General features: G+C 47.9%; 1 protein-coding gene and 2 pseudogenes across 2 annotated transcripts; 1 reads left to right on the top strand and 2 right to left on the bottom strand.

Annotated features, from left to right (window-relative positions):
• The first annotated feature begins 3197 nt into the window (after positions 1–3197).
• Positions 3198–5201, top strand: LOC120643412 (annotated as a pseudogene).
• A 5527-nt stretch (positions 5202–10728) lies between these two features.
• On the bottom strand, positions 10729–11823 carry LOC120646086. Its single transcript, XM_039922803.1, has 3 exons — positions 11307–11823; positions 11101–11172; positions 10729–10979 (listed from the first exon to the last, which is right to left on the bottom strand). The coding sequence occupies exons 1-3, from the start codon at positions 11807–11809 to the stop codon at positions 10910–10912; spliced, it is 645 nt and encodes a 214-aa protein (XP_039778737.1). The 5' UTR covers positions 11810–11823; the 3' UTR covers positions 10729–10909.
• Positions 11824–16430: 4607 nt separating this feature from the next.
• LOC120643411 lies at positions 16431–21100 on the bottom strand (annotated as a pseudogene). Its single transcript, XR_005662998.1, has 11 exons — positions 21079–21100; positions 20566–20652; positions 20408–20476; positions 20224–20320; positions 20039–20140; positions 19203–19437; positions 18969–19082; positions 18359–18490; positions 17878–17958; positions 17143–17259; positions 16431–16913 (listed from the first exon to the last, which is right to left on the bottom strand). The product of XR_005662998.1 is annotated as an uncharacterized LOC120643411 (transcript).
• Positions 21101–21111: the final 11 nt, after the last annotated feature.

Here is a 21111-nt window from a genome sequence, read left to right as displayed (position 1 = left end):
TGCACGGAGATTGATGACCAACTTCAGCGGGCGTCGGCGTGGGAGCACTACAGGGAGGCCGTCGACCAAGCAGACCACCAAGGCAGGTGTTATGGGACCAAAGCGGAGCGGGTGTTGCAGGAACTATGGGTAAGTCTTTCAGGCACTGCATTTGTCAATACATCTCATTAATTGAACAATCTTGAAATAATGGCTTCGTTTGTGTTTATGTGCAAGATTTCTACAGATATGAGGAGGGAAATATGACTGTGGCACGCGAGGTGGCTAACACGGCCTGTCGCAAGCTGGTGGCGGATATTCTTTATGAGGCGCGCATCCAGGCCAACTGTGATTACAAATGTCGCATAAAAAAAGTGAAGGTCGACAAAAAGGATGTGTGAAACCTCAGGCTGACCCAAGAACAATATCTAAGGGTAAATATACAACATTATTAGTACTGACTTTTTCTGAGATGACGTGTTGATCTTGTTATATGTCATGTACTTGATGACGTGCAGGTGCCGCCGTGGTGGTTAGGCTGACCCGAGAACAATATCTAAGGGTAAATATACAACATTATTAGTACTGACTTTTTCTGAGATGACATGTTGATCTTGTTATATGTCATGTACTTGATGACGTGTAGGTGCCTCCGTGGTGGTTAGCTAGGAATGATCAGTGCTGAAAAATGATAGTGGACATGTAGTATGCAGAAGGTTGGGTGGAGATGCACGAGTCCTGCCGGCAGCGGCGTTTGATAATGCTCGGTGCACCGCACCATCGGAGAGTACACGGCTCAGGGCGGAGCTGCCCATTGGCATTGGGGTCACAAGACCCCGATAAAATTTCATAAATCCTATAGAAATCTACTGTTTATTACTATTATTGACCCCATTGCATAAACGTGGCGACCCCGGTGACATTTGTAGCTGGCTTCGCCCCTGACACGGCTAGATGGGTACGTGAATTATTTTCTTTATTCTAACGCTCAATTGTACATAATTTCTAATCATCTTGCTTTTTTCGCAGTCGGCGTCACTTGAAGGCTAGCCTTGCCTCCCGATCAAGGCATGGGCTTTGGCCCGCATGGGGAAGGAGACATCCGATGTCACCTACAACCTGGAGAACCCCCAAAGTGTACAACAACCCGACCGTCCACAGCCGCCTCAGTGAGTACAATTCGATGGCAATGGAGATCCATGGGCCTGAGTTTGACCCGATCACGCAGCCCATTGATGGAGAAATCGTCATGAGATTGGGAGGAGACAAGAAGCATGGCCGGTTCTGGATTGGCAACAGCATAATTGACACGGCCAGTACTCCTACTCTCGCACAGATTCGAGCTAAGAGCATCAGCTCAAGCCCGGCCATACGCCCACGACCAAACACTACGGAGATCTAGATGGCAGCACTGAAGGTTATTTCTGTTTCATTCGTCATTCCTTGATTGTTAAATATGTTTGTTTTGTATTCTAACCATGCAATAAAATATTGTACGCCCAAATGCAAGAAGAGTTCCAATCCGAACGCCTAAAGCTGGATAAGACTCTTCGGTACATGCAGACTCTGGGCTCGGCTATGGGTCTTTCGTCGCCGCCATTCACTCCAACTCCTCTTCCTTATCGTGCAGCTACTCCTACTCCTGTGAGTGACTTGACAATCTTCTAGTTTCATTTATCGTAGTGATTTAGCAATTTGAATGATAGATAACTCTAGTATGACTTAGAACTAAATTATGACTTAGAAATAATGACTTCACAATGACTTAGAAATAATGAATTAGAAGTAATGACTAACAACTTAAATCTTGTCTAACACATACAATATTTTCAATTATGTGCAGCCTCAATCGGCGGCATCCAATGATGGGCCGTTAGAGCACACGACAAAGAGGGCGGGCTTCCACGTGGTCCGGCCGTTGGTAAACTTTTTTCGCCGTGGGTCAAGAAATGCACATGGCAAAGTGTTTGCCGTGTGCCCATGAATTGGCTCACGAGAAAGAAGCCCTTTGCCTTCCGTTGTTTGCCATGGGCGCTTTGCCGTGAGTAAACCGGCCTTTGCCGTGTGCCAGCCTCCCATAGTGCTAGCAATGTTGATGCATGGTGATTGTCATGTCGTCTCTGAAATGAAACATCCTTGGCTGATTCATTGGTTATATATACTACTACTATACTCTGCATCAATCCGACTATCCGAGGTGAGCTTGCTGGTGAGGCGGATACGGATTAAAGAGAGCAAATTAAAGAGCCATCCAATTTGCACACAATCAAGAAGCACTAGTAGTAAAAATAAAAACCAGAAGAAGGTGAGGCGAGAGATGCGCGCATTCTAGAAATCATTATTCACCACCGGGGATGATGGGGTGATCGCACTCGCAGCAGCAGGATTGAGCAAGAGGCAGTGCAGGAGGACCGCCAAGGACGGCGACATGTTCCTAGTAATTGGGTATATGTACGTGGCAGTAGCTTAGCTAGCAATGGTCATGCATATATAGACGCCAACATTTGGTTCACTCCAAGATCTCATCGTCACTCGCTCTACCAGCTACTTGTTTTTTTTCTTTGGAATGAGATAGACACCCTTATTGGCAAGAGGATGGCAAATACTCACATCAATGAGTCGTCTCTAAATATAAGGTGCCTGGCTCTCTATGTTGAATGGGCAATATATGCGTTCCTAATCATGCAACAAGCATCTATGGGTACCGTTGCTGCATGCAGAAAGACACATATATAATCTGTTACTATGTTAGCCTATACTATAGTTGTGACGTGGGAGATTTAATTTATAGTTGTTGATGTACTATATGTGAAACTCTTGTTGCCTAGCTATTTGGTTCATAGAAAATGAAAGAACAAAAAAATAAAGTACCTCATGGCTAAGAAATAAGATGCAAAACCATGGCTCATCCATTATTGGATTCTACTACTACGAAGTTGACATATATAGAAATCCGAGATAAGAAATAAAAAGAAAATTCTATGGTTGATCATCTCTCAAGAGTTGAGTTCAAATTAAAGAAACAATAGTTCCATAAAACAAATTAAAGAAACAGGCCATCGTCGCCAGCGAGTGTACACCACTGCCACGCGCCGCGCCGTGCACTGATTGCCTGCCGCACAGTTCGAATCGACAGGAGTTGCGTCAACGGCTAAGACCAGTCCCAACCCACGGTTTCTACGAGCAGTTTCCATGTGACATGTAAGCAGTACACTAGTAGAAAAGCCCGTGCGTTGCAACGGCTATTAACGGTGTGGCTGTGGCTCTCCTCTCTTCTCTTCCCCGCACGTCACGACGTTGAAATGTTGATGCAACCGCCGCCGCCTCCTTGTTGTGGCCGTGGGTGCAGTGGCTTTTTTAATAAAACATAATAATGTCAAAATAAACATAGGAGGTACAAAGTGATTATTCTCATACCAAGTGAAAGAAATAATTGGTATTTCCAATTGATTGCAGTGATATGCGAAATACATCAATATAGAAATTGGCTATGGAGAAACTTTATGGAACCTAAAAATCTGGAACAACCCATAGAGTCATCCGATCAGTGACTTCTTGCCATCTGCACCCCACCTCAAAAAGAAAAAAAAACACATTGAGAATAGAAATGTTTCGCCAGTGCAAATTATAAGACATGTACACTGTCCTGCATCTGATGTTCATTGACAGGAGGAGAAGAATACTGAGCCGATCAGTTGTAGCAGAGTTTCAGTTTAGAAAACTCTTTCTGAATACAGAAAATGCAGTTAAGATTTGGGAACAAGATAATCTGCTGATTTAAGAAACAAAGCAAGATAATGATGATAAAGTAGTACTGTTGAAGCATAATCAAGCGAAGAGACGGCAAGATAACTATGAAATTTTCCTTACTGTCAGTCAATGACATGATGAAGCGAAGAGACACGGCAAGCAAGACACCTGAATTGACATGTATCCCTGTTCTGCTGCTCCCTTCATCTTTTCATGCAACCCTGCACTTGCCCTGAAGTGAAGACAGTTGGCTGGCCTGGCCACTTGAGGCTCCTGGAGCTCTACCCGCTGCTTTCGTTCTCGATCAGTGCTCGCCATTGCCGACCAGTTCATCGACCTCCCCATCCTCACGTTCTGCCTCCAGCCGGATAGCCTCGAGCACGCCACCATGTACCTCCACCTCGCCATCTACGCGTCCGTCAGTGGCACTGGCCGCCGACCTCGCATCGCACCGCGACGCTGGGGTTGGGGACGTGGTGGCCGCGCGCGCGGCGCCGATGTTCGGCCAGGAATTGCTCCTGCTCCGGTTCCAATCCGCGTACCACGCCGGGCTCGAGGGCCACTACCATTGGCTGCTGCAGCTCGTGGTGGCAGCGTCCCTCGTCGCCACAGCCGTCCTGTCGAGGAGCTTCGGCGTGGCGGTGGTGCGGTTTGCGTCGGTGCTGCTCCAGGGCGTGTAGTTCATGGTCGCTTCGCGCTGTTGGTGACGAGCTGGTGCCGCGGGGTGGCGGGAAGCACGGCGATGCGGAGCGCGGTGGCGTGCGCGACGGAGGGCAGTGGACATGCCAAACTGCAGTTCAGCTGCGCGATTGCCGTCGTGTGGGTCACGACGACATACCCGCGCGGTCCAGAGCAGAGCAGACCTCAGATCCAAGACAATGAACGCCGGGGCCACGTCGCCGCCACCCATCCCGCGCGGCTGCTCCCCCACGATCGGGGGGCTCCGGAATCCACACTTGCGCTTGGACCGTCGGCTACGGCGGCGCTGTCCATCGGACGTACGTGGTGTCGGGCAGGGAAGGAGAGGTACGGTGGCGGCCGGCGAATCGGACCGACATGGAAGTGCCGGTGCTGGTGGCGGGGGCGGAGGTGGCGGCGTGACGCACCACGAGCACGCGCGGGACGGCGGAAGGTCCTCCGCGAACCCTAGGTGCCGCGTTGGCCACGGGCGGCGACGGGAGGAAGGCGCGCAGGACGGAGAGCGGTGGCGCGGGCCTCTTGCGGGCGACGGGAGGGGGAGCGCCGGACAGGAAAGGTGGGTCGACGTGCAGATGGCGGTTGTCGAAACGTGCGCGTGGGCGAGGGGGCTTGGGGCGCAGCGGTTTTCGTACGTCGGGGCAGATACCCCTTGCGCGGCGACGTGCAGCGGACGGAGTCGCGCTCCGCGCGTGACGCACGGCCACTGCCGCTTTATAGGACGCGGCGGGGTGCGGGGAGGAGCGACGCACGAACTACTGCTGCATTATAGGAGTAGAGATTTGGTTTAGAAACCACCCTGCCCAACGATGGAAACGAGTGGTATGCAGCAGCGCCAGGTGGGCCCCACACTCCTGCACGATGGACTCGCCCCCAACGCGTCTTGCGTCATTGGGCGATGTCTTGGTGTTTTGATCTCTTTCTTCATTTACTGCCCTTCCACATCAGCGTTTTGAGTACGTGGCATGCTCATTTAATCGGATGGACACGATCCTATCTGGCGCGTTGGGACTGGCCTAAGGACCACCACTCCACGGCCGCACGGAGACCCGGCCTGGTGAATCGCCACGTGTTAACCGCCTAGGCACGGGCACCCACTTTTTTGGCCAACCTCTGGCGTTCGTGCCGTTCTCGTTCTTATCCAGATAGCCAATGCTCTCTTCTCTCTCGCTCGGGCTCAATGGTGTATCTAGAATTTGCTCAGACTCATTGGTGTATCTCAAATTTTAGGATAAGATTGGTCTAACTTGATATAAAATTTTTATCACGGCAAATATATAGTACTATACAAGTATAAAATGCATCAAAGATACTTGATAATATAGTAATAAGGTGTCTTAATTTTAAACATATGAAAATCAACGATTAAGCCTGAAAGATACTTGATAATACCGTGGAGATGCAAAATTTAGGGTGGGTCATGGGGCCCACCCGGGCACCTGCCAGCACCCTTTCTTCCTCGTCCAGACTGCGTGGCAGCCTAGACAAACCCGAGCCCCTCCCTTCATCGTCTCCGAATTGCTCCAAGATAGAGCTCCTACACCCTCTAAATCTCATGCTCGACCCCTCAGCCACCTCTCCCATGGCGCCAATCGCCGGGCATTGAAGATCCCACGGTCGCCAGTGCCGTCAGCCGCCGAGATCCACCTCGTCGCGGAACTCATAGCTCCGGCCACCATTTTTTTTTCGCCCAATGGCTCAAATCGGACCTAGGTGAAGCACTGGTGCTCATGCTTCCCTCGTTCCATCGTGTTCCGCGAGTTTTCACATTTGCTTTTAGCTTCGCCGCCACGCCGACCTACCCGCGCCGCAGCCCCCGCGGCTCGCTCCGCCTCTGTGCCTGCGCGCCAGTTGCTGCTGCCCGCCTGGCCACCTCGCCCGACGCCCATGGCAGCGCCCAGCGCCGCCTCGCCCCGCACCGAGGCCGCGCTCCACCCGCTGCCCGTCTACCTGCGCCGAACTCTAGTCCCGTCCCCGCGAAAACCTCGCCTGTGCTCCACCTAGCCCGAGGAGAGCATCATGCACGAGGAGGTCTGCTGCAGCACCGGGCAAGGTCCTATGCGGAGGCCGAGGCCGAGTTCCGCCCCCCGGGCTCGCCAGCGGTGGCGGCCGAGGTTCGCCCCCCAGCGGAGGGAGCTCGCCATGCCGGCCGCGTCAATTGCCCTGGCCGCCGCACAGGCTCGGCGCCTCCCCTGCCCCGGCCTCCGCGCGGGTGGAGGGAGCTCGCCGCGCCGCTGCTCTTCCGAACTCGTCGCGCCTGGCCGACCCGCGCCCCTCCTTGGCCCAAGCTGGCCGCGTCCGGCTGCCCCGTGCCGCTCCTCCATCCCAAGCTCGCCGCGCCCGGCCGCCGAGCCTAGAGAGGATGGTGTGGGTCTTTTGTGTGTCGGAGCAGAGAGAGAACATACAGATATCCTTAGCAATTGACAGGGGGCCACTCCAAAGCTCTGCGGAGGGTGGATCTGTGCTCTGCGGCTACTGGAGGGTGAGAGGTCCTGACATATGTACAATTGATAAATGGGTATATGTTGATTAGTGAGTTACGATTTTTGAACTATCAGAGCAATCTAGATGTTCCTGCTTATTGCTTCTTAATTAGAATATATGCTAATCCGTCTGCTCATGGAGCTTTAATTTACTTTGATCCTCTGAAGAGTATATTTGATTTTGGCAGGATGTACACAGCAAAGCATGTCTTCTGATTGATTGATGAGTGTGCTTTCAGATGAGGCTATCTCTTTTTCATGTAAATATACTAGTAATATTTAATCTCGTCACAATTTTGATGCAGGGCACCCTCTACAACCTGCAATGGAAGATTGCCTGTAAGGCTGTAAGCTCAATATGTGAGAATATTCACTTTCTGATGCTCGATCTTGCATCTGCTCCTACAACTGCTATTCTGCAGGGGCACGCTAGTTTACGGTCGCCCGTACGGAGGGCTCCGTACCGGCGATCTTCCGACCAATCTTTTTTCCCTTTTTAGTATTTTTTTGTCATATTTTTATAAAATTTGGAGAGAATGGAAAAAGTTTAATGAGAAAAAAATTTAAAATGGAAAGTTTTGAAAAAAATTTGAAGAAAAAAATTTTTACATCCAAAATTCGAAAAAAAAAAGGAAGATAAAAGGAAAATTTTGATGATAGAGGGAAAGTTTTGAGAAAAAGAATTGAAAAAAATTTGAAGAAATTTTTTTGCATCTAAATAAAGAAAAAGTTTGGGGGAAAAAATTTACATCCTAAACCAAAAAAATAGGGGAAAAAGTTTCGTAAAAATTTTTTACATCCAGATCCAATAAAAATAAAAGAAAAAAGAAATAAAGAAATAAAAAGAAAAAAGAAAAAAATCGGCTTCCTAGCCGGTGGCGAGTGCGCCGTTGCTCCCCGCTGTGCCTTCCCGCCGCCGGCCTGCCGCGCTTCCCCGCCGTCGCGCCACCCCGCCGATGGCCTGCCGCCGCAGCTCCTTGTCGCCGCGCCGTCTCGCCGCATCCCCCCGCCTCCGCGCCGCCCCGTTGACCCGCTGCCGCTCTGCCCCCGAGGCGGGTTCGCCGGCGGCCGGCCTCCATCCCGTCGTCGCCACAGATCTGGCCTGGGGAATAAACTGAGCGGATGAGAGCCTGCGCCGTCTCTAGAGGAAAGAGAATGGGCAAGGAAGGAGAAAAAACGAGTGGATGAGAGCAGACGGAAGAAAGAGTTGTGGGGGCCACGCACGTGGTGGGTGAGAGGAGAGAACTGTCGGATCGACCGTGCGCTCGAGAACCTCCGGTCGACGGTAAAATCATGATTGGGTATTCTGCACCTGCTACCTCTTGTCTTGGCGTCTTTGTCTTGTGCGTGCTATCTTCAATTCCTAAGGATGTTCGCACTCGTGGTTCTCTATATTCATACTCTAAACAGAATATTTCATCCTAATCATCAAGATTCTCTTCTTTACGTTCAATTTCTCCGTACTCATCCGTTCCTATATTTTTTCTCTATACCAACTAATATCCGTGGGACCCGCATATTAGATTTTTTTATTATTTTTTACCCCACGCCCTCCCCTCCCATTCTCTGTCTCCCTCTCCCCACGCCGCCTTCTCCTCCACTGCTGGGCGCCGCCCCTCCCCTATCCTCCTCCCCTCCTCCTCTGAGCGCGCGGAGGGAGCTCGCCAGCGAGAGGCCTGGCCCCTAGAGCTCGCCGGCGAGAGGCCAGGTGGGGCACGGCCCCCTGCCATGGCGCGACGACGAGGGGCGAGGCGGATGGCGCGGCGGCGAGAGGCCAGGCGGGGCGGCGCCACCTCCCGCAGATCCATGGCGGCGCGGCCCTCCCTGTGCCGATCCTCGTCCTCCCCGCCGGCGGTCCTCCCTGCCACCTCCCGCCAGCAGTCCGCCCGTAGGCCCTCCTTCCTCCCTCCTCCCCAGCGCCTCCACGCTGGCGCTCGGCGAGGCGGAGGCCCGCACTGGAGTGGGGCGGAGGGCGGCGAGGAGGATTCGAGGGCGGCCATGGCGTCAAGCTCGGAAGCTCCCCGTCGTCTGCCACCCCCCGCGCGCGTCTCTGGCCGGCGAGCCGCGGGGCCTTGTGGCTGCGGAGGGGCAGGGGACCCGCTCGGATCAAGCTCCATGGCGGCCTCTGCGGCCTCCCCGGCGGTGGCGGACGGGACACCGACGCGCGCGGTGGCTTGCGGGACGGCGGGCGTTGCAGGACGGCGGCGAGCGCGATGCGGCTCTCGGGACAGCGGCACGGCGGCGAGCGCGCGTGGTCTCAAGCGCGTGGCGCGTGGCGTGGCCCCATCCCCGGCGGTGGCCTCCTCCTCTCTGTCCATGGCTGCGGCGGGCCGGGGATTCGACGGCGCCACCTCCCGAGCGCCCTCCCCGATGGCGGCCCCTCCTTCCTCCCCTTCCTGGCCCGCCTCCCCGTGCCCCTCGAGCTCGACGCCATGGGCGAGCTTGACCTCGGCTAGCGCGGCCCTCCTCCGACGTCGTGCCCCAGCGGAGTTGCGGCTGCCCGGAGGTGCGGAGTTGCGGCGGTTGGGGACGGCCGCGGGAAGGACGATGGCGCTCGCGCACAGCAGTTTTGCGTCTCGGTCGTACGCGCGCTGGATATCCAGTGCGGGAAGCCATCCGGGACGATAGAGAACGGCTTGGCGTGTCCCGCTACGGGAGTTTTCTCTGTAAAATGGTACTGGAAGATGGGTACTGTTTGTTTTACAGTGTCCACTGCGGACAGCCTAAAGATAGGCAATTCATCTCGTGGATAATATGAATGTGCCACATGCATGCGCTAGCTGCGTCAGGACAGCTAGCGCGACTAAGAAAAAAAAATTCAGGTGGGATTTTTTTCTTCTAAAAATCATTAAAAATTTTGAAATAAAAAGAAAATTATCCACTCTCCAGGCACCAGCATGGTGGCGTCAACCCTCCCGGCGGCGCAATAGCATCGTCTAGGCACGCCCAGATCTTTGCACGAGAACCGGCATCGCATCGTCGAAACCTAGGCACGCCCAGATGTTTGCCCAACTAGAGCCAGGCGACCACCATGTCAGGAGCAGGTGTTCTCCCTCTGATCAGCTTTCGGGCACTAGTACTTCACAGCCTTTGTATTGGCCAGTTTCATGGAGTTGTGAGTATAGATTGCCCTGGACGCCGATGGGAGAAAACTCAGAAAAGGGGGTGGTTATTGGTTCTATAAATTTTGTTCAAGTTTTCGTGTATTTGTTGTTTCTGCTTGAGTACTCATCCAGTTATTTACACTTTATATAGTTGAGTTTCAGAAGTTCAGGAACATAACTTGATATATATATATATATATATATAGTACTAAAATTTACTCCAGGTGATGCACAAAATGCATCATCTGGCATATTTATTTGACACAAATACTCAATCAATTGATTTTTTTTTCTTTTTCAATTTATTATCATCACCAATTGTACATGCTAATATGAGCTTTATTTCTTGTTACAGTTTATGTCTCCCATATTTATGCATGCATATAAACACATTTAATTTATGAAATTTATGCCACGGCTTGAGTGTCAATGTGAGCACACAATTAACTTTGTCGACAGATAATAAATATAATTGAATGGCAGTATTTATTCAACTGAAGGATCGTATCACTGTTTGTATACTCCTTCCATTCTGTTTTGATAGTCTTATTCTCAAAATTAAATATTATCTTTTAATATTCCTATTTGAGTTGCTATCTTGGGATCGATCGATACAAACTACCCTTTCGGTTCTCGTGCAGAGTAACGTCTCTGAAAAAAGATTGGTATTGATGTCGATACCGTGGAGTCCTTGTGGAAAATTTCCGCACAACATGTATAATGACTTGATTATTAATTGAATGATAAGTAGAGTCCTTGTCTTTGGCCATTGTGCCCTTTAAATTTAAGAACATGCTCTTAGCTTACATGGATCAAACCCTAATGGTTCATTTCTGAAGTGCATGCTGACACATATGGATCAGATACTACTGCACGTACGAGGCATTTTCCTCAACTTTAATTTGGAGTATATATATCATGAGCTGCACGATGAATGCATGATATATATATCACGGTGACGACAGAGCTGCAAAGAATAAATATATATAGGAGAAACATCATCAAAAGAATGTCATGAGAGACAAAAACAATATAATTAATCCAGCTACTGTTAAGTTGCAGGGAACTTGTAATAATATATTAATTACCTGCAGGAGACGACGACTTGTCTTCCCAGAGCTGAGAGAAATTTTCTACTACCGCTGGGGCTGGGTGCCCGGCTGCCGCAGGCGATGAAAATAAAAGATGCATATATATATATATATATATATATATATATATATATATATATATATTGGTAACTGATGATGATGAATGAATTAAAGAGATAATTAAGATGAATTAAGATACGTACTTAAGTCGAATGGGATCAACTGGCTTGGGCAGCATCTTGCTGACGTCTCCCAGGATCACCGGGCACAGGCAGCGCAGGGTCGACGAGCTGTTGAAGAAGGCCCCGAGCCCGGCGCAACACTGGCTCTGCGGCGTGGGGGTTTGGTCCTGGGTACCTGTGATGAAGGGCACGCAGGCCATCAGGCCCGCCAGGGGCATCGCGCACTCGGTCGGCAAGGCTCTAGTGCGGCAGGAGCACGGGGGCTCCAAGGGACGCGGCAGCGGGGGCGTGCGAGGGCACTCCGCCCGCGACCCCAAGCTCTCCTCCTCCGGAGATAATGTACGGTTACACAAAGGGTTGTTGTTCATGTTGGTGGTGGGCGGCGGCGTGGGTGGTGCTCGAGGCGGCGAGGGTGGGGATGGTTGGTGGCGCCGATGGTGCCTCCTGTACTGGACCTGGAGCGCATCGTCGGCCGCCGCCGCCACTAGCACGGCAAGCGCGACGCTGATGAATACCTGCTTCATGTTTGCCAGCCCTGCTGCTCTAAGTGTCTGAATCTGATTCTGACGTGAGGAGCCGGGTCTTTTTTATACTCACTCCAGTAACAGTATGCTGGAGCATGGACCGATCTATCACTGCTTTAATTTAATTTGCATTGTGTCAGGTAATGGAGCTGATGATGTTTAAAGTTTGATGAGTTTCCTCACTAAAAGAACCTGATCCAAAATAAAATTGTACACTCACACGCTAAGCGTGCGTCTGTCTTTGTTTGTTTGATTATATATTGACGAGACTGACCCGCACAACTGTCCACCGATCCGTCCGAGGTCCTCTAGAAGCCGGCCGGTCGATCGATCGGTCGGTTGTCTCTGGCAAAATTGTTTCTAAAACCACTCACACGCCAAGCGTGTGAATGTCTTTTGTTTGACGACGACCAGCTAGCAGAGCACAAACTGTGGCAATGCAAATCCAATGCATGCAGCTTTTCGGCAGCAAAGATAGGAACCGTACCTCATCCCAAGCGTACGTGTTGGAAAAAAAGTGTGGTTGCGAGAGAATGGGATGCATGATGGGAACCTGGTGGATTGAACAACTCAATGAATGTAGTAGCAGGTACGGTATCAATGGGCTCTCCAGGGAGAAGGTGTGAGCTATATTATTATTATTATTATTATTATTATTATTATTATTATTATTATTATTATGGATTTAATTCCAAGGAAAAATTTGCTACCAGACACTTTTTTTGCGAGGAAAAAAATATTGATCATTAAGCTTAGTCAGGTCACATTACAATCTACTAGAAGCACAACGTGCATGTTGTACACAAACTTCCATCCTAGTCTAGCATGTTGTGCTAATTCATGTACAGTTGCTCTCTATTGATCTTCACCAAACAAACATTTCCCAGCATTCTCATGATGTTTTTGCTATCTTCTACCAAATTTGCGTAAAAAGAACGATAATTCCATGCTTAGCAAGAGCAGCCACACAACTAGAACAATCAGACTCTAGAATCACTAGGCCATGACACCATAATTGAGCTCGGGGCAGCGACCTCCAGAGGGCTGCGCCAGTGCGAGCTATGGGAGGCCAAGGCACCCGGAATCAACGAAAAACTTTGGCTCGCTGTAGCTGTTTTTATTCCTGTATTTTGTGGAGGAATCAGAAACTTTCCTCTCGAACGGCGGATCCTGTGAAATACAGGGATAAAAACATCCACAGCGAGCCCAAGACGTCAACAATCCTTTGAAAAAACTCCATTCCAAACAGGCCCAAGTTGTCATTTTCCTTGAACTATCCAAATAAAAATTGTATTTTGCTGCTGCAACAAAACGTCATATATAAACAGAAGGAGGGAGTATGCATTTTGTTGCTGATTATCTGACGACTGACATGCAAAATTCCATTCCAAACAAATTAATAGAGTTATGATCGAGCACAGGCTTATTAGCGACGAGTTTGTCAGAGTAGTATTTTCAAGTAGTTTTCGTTTTTTTCTTTATTTATTCTAATATAATTCAACAAAGCATTTCCTGTCCGTTCAAAGGAAAAAAAAAGAATGATTGAGTACGGGCAAGCTGGAACTGACAAGTTCAACTTCCTGCATCTCTTTTTCCTTTTCTTTTTTGTCAAATTTGTCTTTTTACTCAATTTGATCCATCCAAATGACCGCACGTACTATTTGGTTATGGAGGAATGAGAATAGGCACAAGTAATTAATATATATATTCTTCCCTTATAAAATTAAGGACATGCATTGTAACTCTTACATCGTCGGACATGATGTATGGTAGTTGGTTTCTAAAGTGCGTACAGGCACAGCACATTTCAGATAAACTTGAAGCATTCAGATGTCCCTGCCTGAATCATGGTGGCTTCCGTACGTTCCTGTTGAAATGCGTCAAGGTGACAAGGCTGCATGAAACATGACAGACAACAGCACTATTAGAGATCAAATCTACTTGAGATAAGTGTCAATAGCTGAAGAACAAGGTGTCAAATCTTGAAGAAGAATTAATATATAGAGAGTGTGCTGCTTGCCTGCAGACGACGGCTTCTCCCAGACGTCAGGAATGCGGCCGACGAGCGGCGGGGTTTGCTGCCCACCAGCTGCGCATTATTGTTATTAATTGTGTTCATGCCATCATCGGTCAGTCATGGAATGGAGTCACAGTCATGCAAGAGGATTGCATTGAGGACTTAGCAGCCATGGAATGGAATGGAAGATCGACGACAAGAGATGAGCGAGGACGCTACTCACTGAAGCAGATGTAGAGGACCTGTGGTGGAAGCACTACGCCGCAGGCGATGGGCAGATACATCATCCGAACGGGATCCACAGGCTTGGGCAGCATCTTGTTGACGTCGCCCAGGATCACCGGGCACAGGCACCGCAGGGTCCGGTCGCCGTCCCCCGCCGCCGACGAGGCGTTCAGGAAGGCCCCGATCCCGCTGCAACACTCGCTCTGCGGCGAGGGGGTCTCCGACTCGCTCCCAGTCAGAAACGTCCCGCAGGTCATCAGCCCCGCCAGCGGCGTCACGCAGTCGGTCGGTGACGACGATGGAGTAGAGCCACCAACGCTGCCCGGCAGCCCGGGGAAGCCCGGCACAAGCGGCATCTCCGGCACCACCGGTCTGGGGCAAGGCGGCGACACAGGTGTCGACGGCGTGGGTGGTGCCGGGGAACCGGACGTTGGCGGCGACGGCCTGGCTCTGGGGTAGCCCGGGAAAACGGGGTTGCGCGGTCTGCTGCCCGCCCGGCCAGGGAACCGGAGCGCCGCGTCCTCAGCCGCCGCCTCCGATGGCTGCACCGCCATCATCAGGACGGCAGCAACGGCAAGCACGGTGGCAACGCGCTTCGCCATGGATGCTGGCTGCCTTCTTTGTTACCGACGACTCGATTGGATTGCTGTGACGGACCAACCACACGAGCAGCTAGCGTAGCTGGCGGTCTGTGTCCGTCTGATGATTCACTGTCTCGTCTTTATACTTCACAAATCTCAACTCTGTGTCATTTCTTATACGATTAGCGCGAAGAACATGGGATTGCTCTGCTACTCTCTCTTTATAAAGAAATGTGCATGCTCCAGAAAGCAGGCGTTTTCAAGAATGATATGGAAGCATGTCAGGTGCACCACGACTTGGAGTAATCTGTGCTTACATCCATTAGTCTGGGATCTGGAAGTAGGTGAAATGCAGAATGCAGTGTCAGGACCAAAGAACACAAGGATGCCCAACAAATCCGGCCCTACCACACCATTGTCATAATTCATAAAAACTCACATGTTGCAAACTACACTTTCCTGCAATTCACATCGAAATAGGATTGCGGTTTTTATATTGTTTTAGTATTTATCTAGCTTAGTCATCTATGTTGCACTATTTCTTCCTCTTGAATGTTCTTCTGGTTATGGCTGGCACTATATTCTGAAGCTTTTTTTTTTGAACTTAATATTCTGAAGGCTTCTCCAACAGCATCAAGAGGAGCTGACATACAGCCACTGATTGACAAAATGGGAGCCAGATTGCTGACCTGGAAGGGACGACTGATGAACAAAGCCGGCAATTTGAGCTTGATTAACTCTTGTCCGTTCATCAATACCAACCTATTACCTGACATTTTTCAGATTGCAAAAATGGGCGATTTAGAGGACCGACAAGATCTGGAGGGGATGCAGAAGCCAATGGGGGAAGCTGCCTAGTTAGCTGGGCTAAAACAATGAGGCCAAAACAGTTTGGGGAATTGGGAATACTGGACCTTGACCTGTTCAGCAGGGCTTTACGCTTGAGATGACTTTGGTTCGAGTGGACATAGCCGGAACGGCCCTGGGTGGGTACTGAGCCACCTGTAACAGCTGTTGATCGACAACTCTTCAGAGCCAGTACTGTGGTCACCCTGGGTAATGGGGAGAAAGCAAGATTCTGGCAGTAGTCATGGTTGAATGGAAAGGCACCAATGGATCTGTTCCAGGACCTGTTTAAACTTGCTTGGAGGAAGAACCGTACAGTCAAAGAAGAGCTTGAACACCAAAGCTGGACGAGGGGGTTGTGGCGCATGGAATCTGTCACTGAATTGGCTAGCTTCATCAGATTATGGGACCTAGTGGCAGTTGACAGATGAGAGCAGGATTGCATCACTAGGCGATGGACTTCAAACGATGAGTAAAGTGCCAACTCAGCCTATCAGATTCAGCACACGGGTTCCATCAGCAGTTTCAATGCATCGTCAATGTGGAATGTGCATGCAGAGGGCAAGTACAATTTTTTGCATGGCTACTTGTGCAGTGCAAACTACTCACGGCAGATAGATTAAGCATGAGACAATGGCCTTGTAACCCAGTGTGTGTCCTCTGCAATCAAGAACAAGAGACAGCGACACATCTGGTCCTTCGCTGCAGCTTTGCCAAAGAGGTCTGGGGAAGAATTGGAGTGCGGACAGCAGGACTCATTGATGTGCCAGACCAGGAACAGGAGGTAATGGAATGGTGGCAGGAGTTAGAAAATCTACCAAAGAAAACAAGCGCACTAAAGCAGCTGTTCTGATGTCCACTGCTTGGAGCATCTGGAAGGAGAATCAACAGATTTTCGATCAGCACCAACTAAATCAGATGCAAGTAGAGCAAGAAATCAAATCGGAGATCATGGTCCAAAAGGTAGCTTCTGGTGAGCCTGAGATTCCTTTAGTTTCATGATTAGTGTATCTGTACTTTCTTTTATGAGCATCAATGTACCATTTTTATGTAATATCAAGTATGAAAGAACTGTTTTGCTTCCCCTACTTAAATGATAAAGCAGTGCTCCTGCAAGTTTTTCAAAAAGAAAATCCCTCAAAAATGTGTAAATAAAATAACTATTGATGACAGCCTAACTTATTCTGAATGGGCCTCCCCAAGTCCAGGGACACTTGCAGTAGCTCCCCGAGTTAAGTAAAACTTGGAACCCTAAAATAGTTGCTTGATCTTGCGGTGAGAACAACAACATGAAAGATGAAGGGAGGCCTTTTTTGGGTCTCCATCCCTATATGCATGTTCAGGAATAGGCCGGGGCAGAAGCAGCCTGAAGCCTGGCAAGATTCGTCTGGAGCCGGCCCAAATGAAATGCAATGAGAAGCCACAGGAAGCAGAGCTGACATTAAATGAAACACAAACGCTATTTAGTTCTATCTACCAGAACTTAATAAACAAAAAATCATGCACACAAACAAGCTTATCAATTCTTTCAGTTTATCCTTGGTCAGCACTACTTTGCTTCACATGTATAAATAGATTGTGGACACTATTTGAAGATAAACACCACATATCAGTGTATCACTGTACAAACAAGAAATCAAACTGATTACAAACAAGATTCATACCGGCAATGCATAGAGGGTGATCATGGATGTTTTCTTCTCAAGGCTGCTGAACAAGAGCCTGTAAATTCCAGCTGCTGTCGCATCACCAAGCCTTTGTACAATAACATCTATACAGACCTACATAAAAAGAACATAATATTTTACAAAATTAAGGCAAGATGTGTGCAAAGCAAGAATAATCTTGCACGACCTACCAATGCGGCAAAATGTCGTTAAATAATCTGATGCTCACAAGGTAGGTACACAATTGCAAAAGCTGACTGTTTCCAGTTAAGGATCTAATGTTTCTGAAAATAGACTTTTGAGTTTGCTGCAATTTAATTATTTCCGTTTTCTCTTATATATAGAAATAGATATCTAGAAATAGAAATGAACTAATAATATATAGATAATCAAAATTGAAAAGAACTGTCTTTTCTGTATACGTTCCCCGTTCTATTGCTACTGCGGCTCTTATGCAAAGAAAATTTTATCTTAAGAGACAACTGTGGCTTTTATGGAGCTGCAATTTTGAATAATCAAATTACTCAACTTCATGCCAAGATATGATTTGATTTGATTACCAGACTCTTGAGTCTTGATAATATTGTGGAATAATTATTTTGTGTGTGAAATAAGTTATGACAACATGAAAGATGGGCTAAACCACAGCACTTGATCATCTCGGAAGTAACGAGTCATGTCCCTTCTGTTTGCTATAATCAAGCTCTAAGTAGTTGACAGAAAAAAAAAAACCTTTGCTTTGTATTTTTCATCCTGTGAGACAACTGTGAATAATAACTCCCTTCCAGGTCTTGTCAAAACATAAGTGGTTACCTGCAAAGAATCAAAGGTTAGTTGTACTCTGAGTATACCTCGGAATATAGAAATTATTACTTGGAGTAGAAACAATAGTGGACAGGAATATGACAGGCTGCCGGTATTATTAAACTACATTTGCTATCTTATCATGCCCCAAATCACACTAGATGGATGGAGGAATTGTCACAGCTGTAAATGCTATTGTCACAGCTTGAGACACACAAGCTCTTTTATAGATGTTGATAATAGCACTAACTAAATCAAAGACAAGATTTAGTGCATGTCACAATATGCATATTTGTCAGTAGATCATAATGAATTACTCTACTTTCATTGATGGATGCATCTACCTGTCAAACAAAAACTGATTACAATGAAGTTCAATCAGATTTAGAGTACTCCGATCCACTGGTACCTTTCTTATTGTTTCAGTGATAGCCACAGAAACCCAAGTTGGCCATACAGCAAGTGCAACCAAATTTGAGGCAGCAACAAAGGGAGATGCACAGATAGCAAGTGTGACACCAGCCACTGAAAGGATATGACCCTGAAATATTTATCAAAATCAAGATTATGTAAAAAACTCGACCGGTGGGGGAAGGACCGCATCCCCGGCTTCGCACTAAGAAGAATCTCTTCATCCTGGCCCATTGAGAAAACGCCCCGAAGGCCGGTTGCCTGAATGCGCCTCAGGGTGCCTATGACACATGGGCCACGCGCATCTCGCTGAAGGCGACCACAGTGGTTACACGTATAACTTGGAACAGCTGACGAGGGATCTTTATTTAATCCATCAAATTTTAATTTGCTCCCACGGGGAGTTAAACCCGAGCTGCTGGATGCTACTCAGGTGCTCTAACCACTAGGCTAGAAGCCCAAGAAAAAAAAAAGAATGTCCTTAAAAAGGAGGAAAACAAAAGAACCAGGCTTCGTCAGTTTCACTAAAGGTTGATATATACTTATACATAATGTATTGGGACTATTGACATATATCAAACTGAGGATAATCTGTAGAGGCAAAATACCGTCAAAGTGAGCTGTCCCGCTAGAATAAAAATTGCTATAAAGCTGTTTATCAGTGCAAATGTTCTCCTTCTGGCAGTTGGGCTTGATATTGTAGTAGCAACTATTGTCACTTTCTGAAAATCATGGAGGAAAGGCAATTGAGAGACTAAATGATGGCTTATTTGCATCAGGACATGTAATTAAGCAATAAGCTCAAAGATGCAAGGCAATACACATATATAGAATGACTATACCTGAAAGTAAAATACAGATGAGACAACTGCACTTAACCAAAGAAACAGAGATATGTATTTCAGGTAGGGTGATCGGAAGATCAGCCAGAAACCTTCAACATTATAAAAAAATCAGGTTTGGACTTTTGAGATCGCATAGGTGATCTAGGCGAAGTGACGAGTGAAGACATTTCATCATCAGCTTGAGTATTAGGAACTTCTCCTCCCCTGCAGTTATGAGAATGAATCTTAAATTCTAACCCATGAATATGCGAAGCAGCAAATGATCAATCCACATTTATTGAAAAAGGTGATTTTTCTAACTTATGTTTGTACTAAAAGTCGTCAAGATTAATTAAGGACGTTGCAAGAATATAGTTGATCATAAATAGAAGGATAATGCTTGTGGCTTGAAAAGTTCACAATAAAAAAAATCGACCTGCGAGGGGCAAGCCGCCCCAGGCATTGCATGTAAGAAGAGGCCTTTTCATGCAGGCTGAGAAAATCCCCGAACCCCTGCCCCCACCCTTACACAGGCCGCTTGACACCCGGGCCATTGCCCGCATGAGAACAGGCCGTCCTTCAGGCCGCTGCCTCCATGTGCTTTGGTGTGGGGACAGACGAGGGGATTTTGTTAACCTCAGCCTGAAATTCGCTCCCATGGGGAGTTGAACCTAGGACCTGAGGAGTGCTACTAAGGCCACCTACCCAGTACCCACTACAGCCAGGCACCCGTTCGCGAAAACCTCACAATGGAAAACCTAGAAATATTTTCCATAAAAGATTCAGATTACTAATGTCAAATTATAAGGAAGATGAATATATAACTTCTAATTAATATCCAAAGGATTTCATACCTGTTTGAGAGAGTTCAGCTGAAGCATGAATTCCATCAATGCAGACTCCTTTTGATGACAGTGCAGCAAGCTCCATCAAGAGCGAAGAAAATAGGAGCAGAACTGAGAAACAATTAGGACATATTAAATTGCATTCCATGAACATTAAGAAACTAGTTAATTTACTCAAAGAGAATCATACATACATGGTCCCAGCCATGCCATGCTTGCAGCAAACAACGAACCAAAAAGTTGCCCTAGCGTAGCACCAGCCCCAATGAAACCAAATAATCTTGAACCTGACTGAATTAAAAGAGAAATATGGATTTGGAACAGGGGGGAAAAAGAGAATGGTTCAGCAGGCAATATGTATTCAGAAAGCAAAGGTACCTCACTGTCCATGACATCAATCACCCTTGCCCAAGTTGATGATACTGTAATGAGATTTAGCAAAGCAACCTTCAGACGGAGAGAGTTATTCAAATCAATTATCATCTTCAGTATCACAAACATGAACAGCATCATGTGATTATTGTGAAAGGGCATACCCAAAGAAACAAACTGATTCTCACTATTATGTAGAACAAGCTCTGATTTCTCCATCCAGCAGGTTGATAGAAACCCTCTTCACTTGACTTCATAAGCATACAAGAAAAATAAAACAAGGGATATAAGATCTTTTGTGTCAAGAACTGTTGCTCGATATTCCAACAAAGAAACATTAGGTTGGCATAGGATGTGGCTGGAGTGGAAAAAAAGGTATTCATGGACAATCCGTTTTCTCAATATTGCAAGAAAGTGCCGTAATAGTGATGGATATAAAAGAAAATAACCCAGGTGTCATCAGCATCTAGTACCTGGGCAGTGTTATCCTAAACGCTAAACGGTAAGCAGTCGTTCATCTGCTGTTTAGCCCATTATTTGGGCACAACGGGTATTTAAATGGGCAAAACGGCTGTTTAAACAGTCAAAACAATCGGTTAAACGGAAATGGTGTACCACTGTGTAGTGTTTAAACGGTGTGTAAAGTGGCTAAACAACCGTTTAGGCGAACAGTGTACCTGGGAAATGGATCCAGACTGCCCTGGCACAAA

Source organism: Panicum virgatum, chromosome 8K (genome assembly GCF_016808335.1).
Source record: "Panicum virgatum strain AP13 chromosome 8K, P.virgatum_v5, whole genome shotgun sequence".
Classification (NCBI taxonomy): Eukaryota; Viridiplantae; Streptophyta; class Magnoliopsida; order Poales; family Poaceae; genus Panicum; species Panicum virgatum.
Note: the sequence above shows the minus strand (reverse complement) of the source record. Positions and strands in the feature narration are given on the sequence as shown.

Coding starts and splice junctions, on each gene's coding strand:
- LOC120646086 (XM_039922803.1), bottom strand. CDS start 11,809: ATGAAGCAGGTATTCATCAGCGTCGCGCTTGCCGTGCTAGTGGCGGCG. Junction 11,173..11,306: donor GTTGATCCCATTCGACTTAA/GTACGTATCTTA, acceptor CGCCTGCGGCAG/CCGGGCACCCAGCCCCAGCG. Junction 10,980..11,100: donor CAAGTCGTCGTCTCCTGCAG/GTAATTAATATA, acceptor TATTCTTTGCAG/CTCTGTCGTCACCGTGATAT.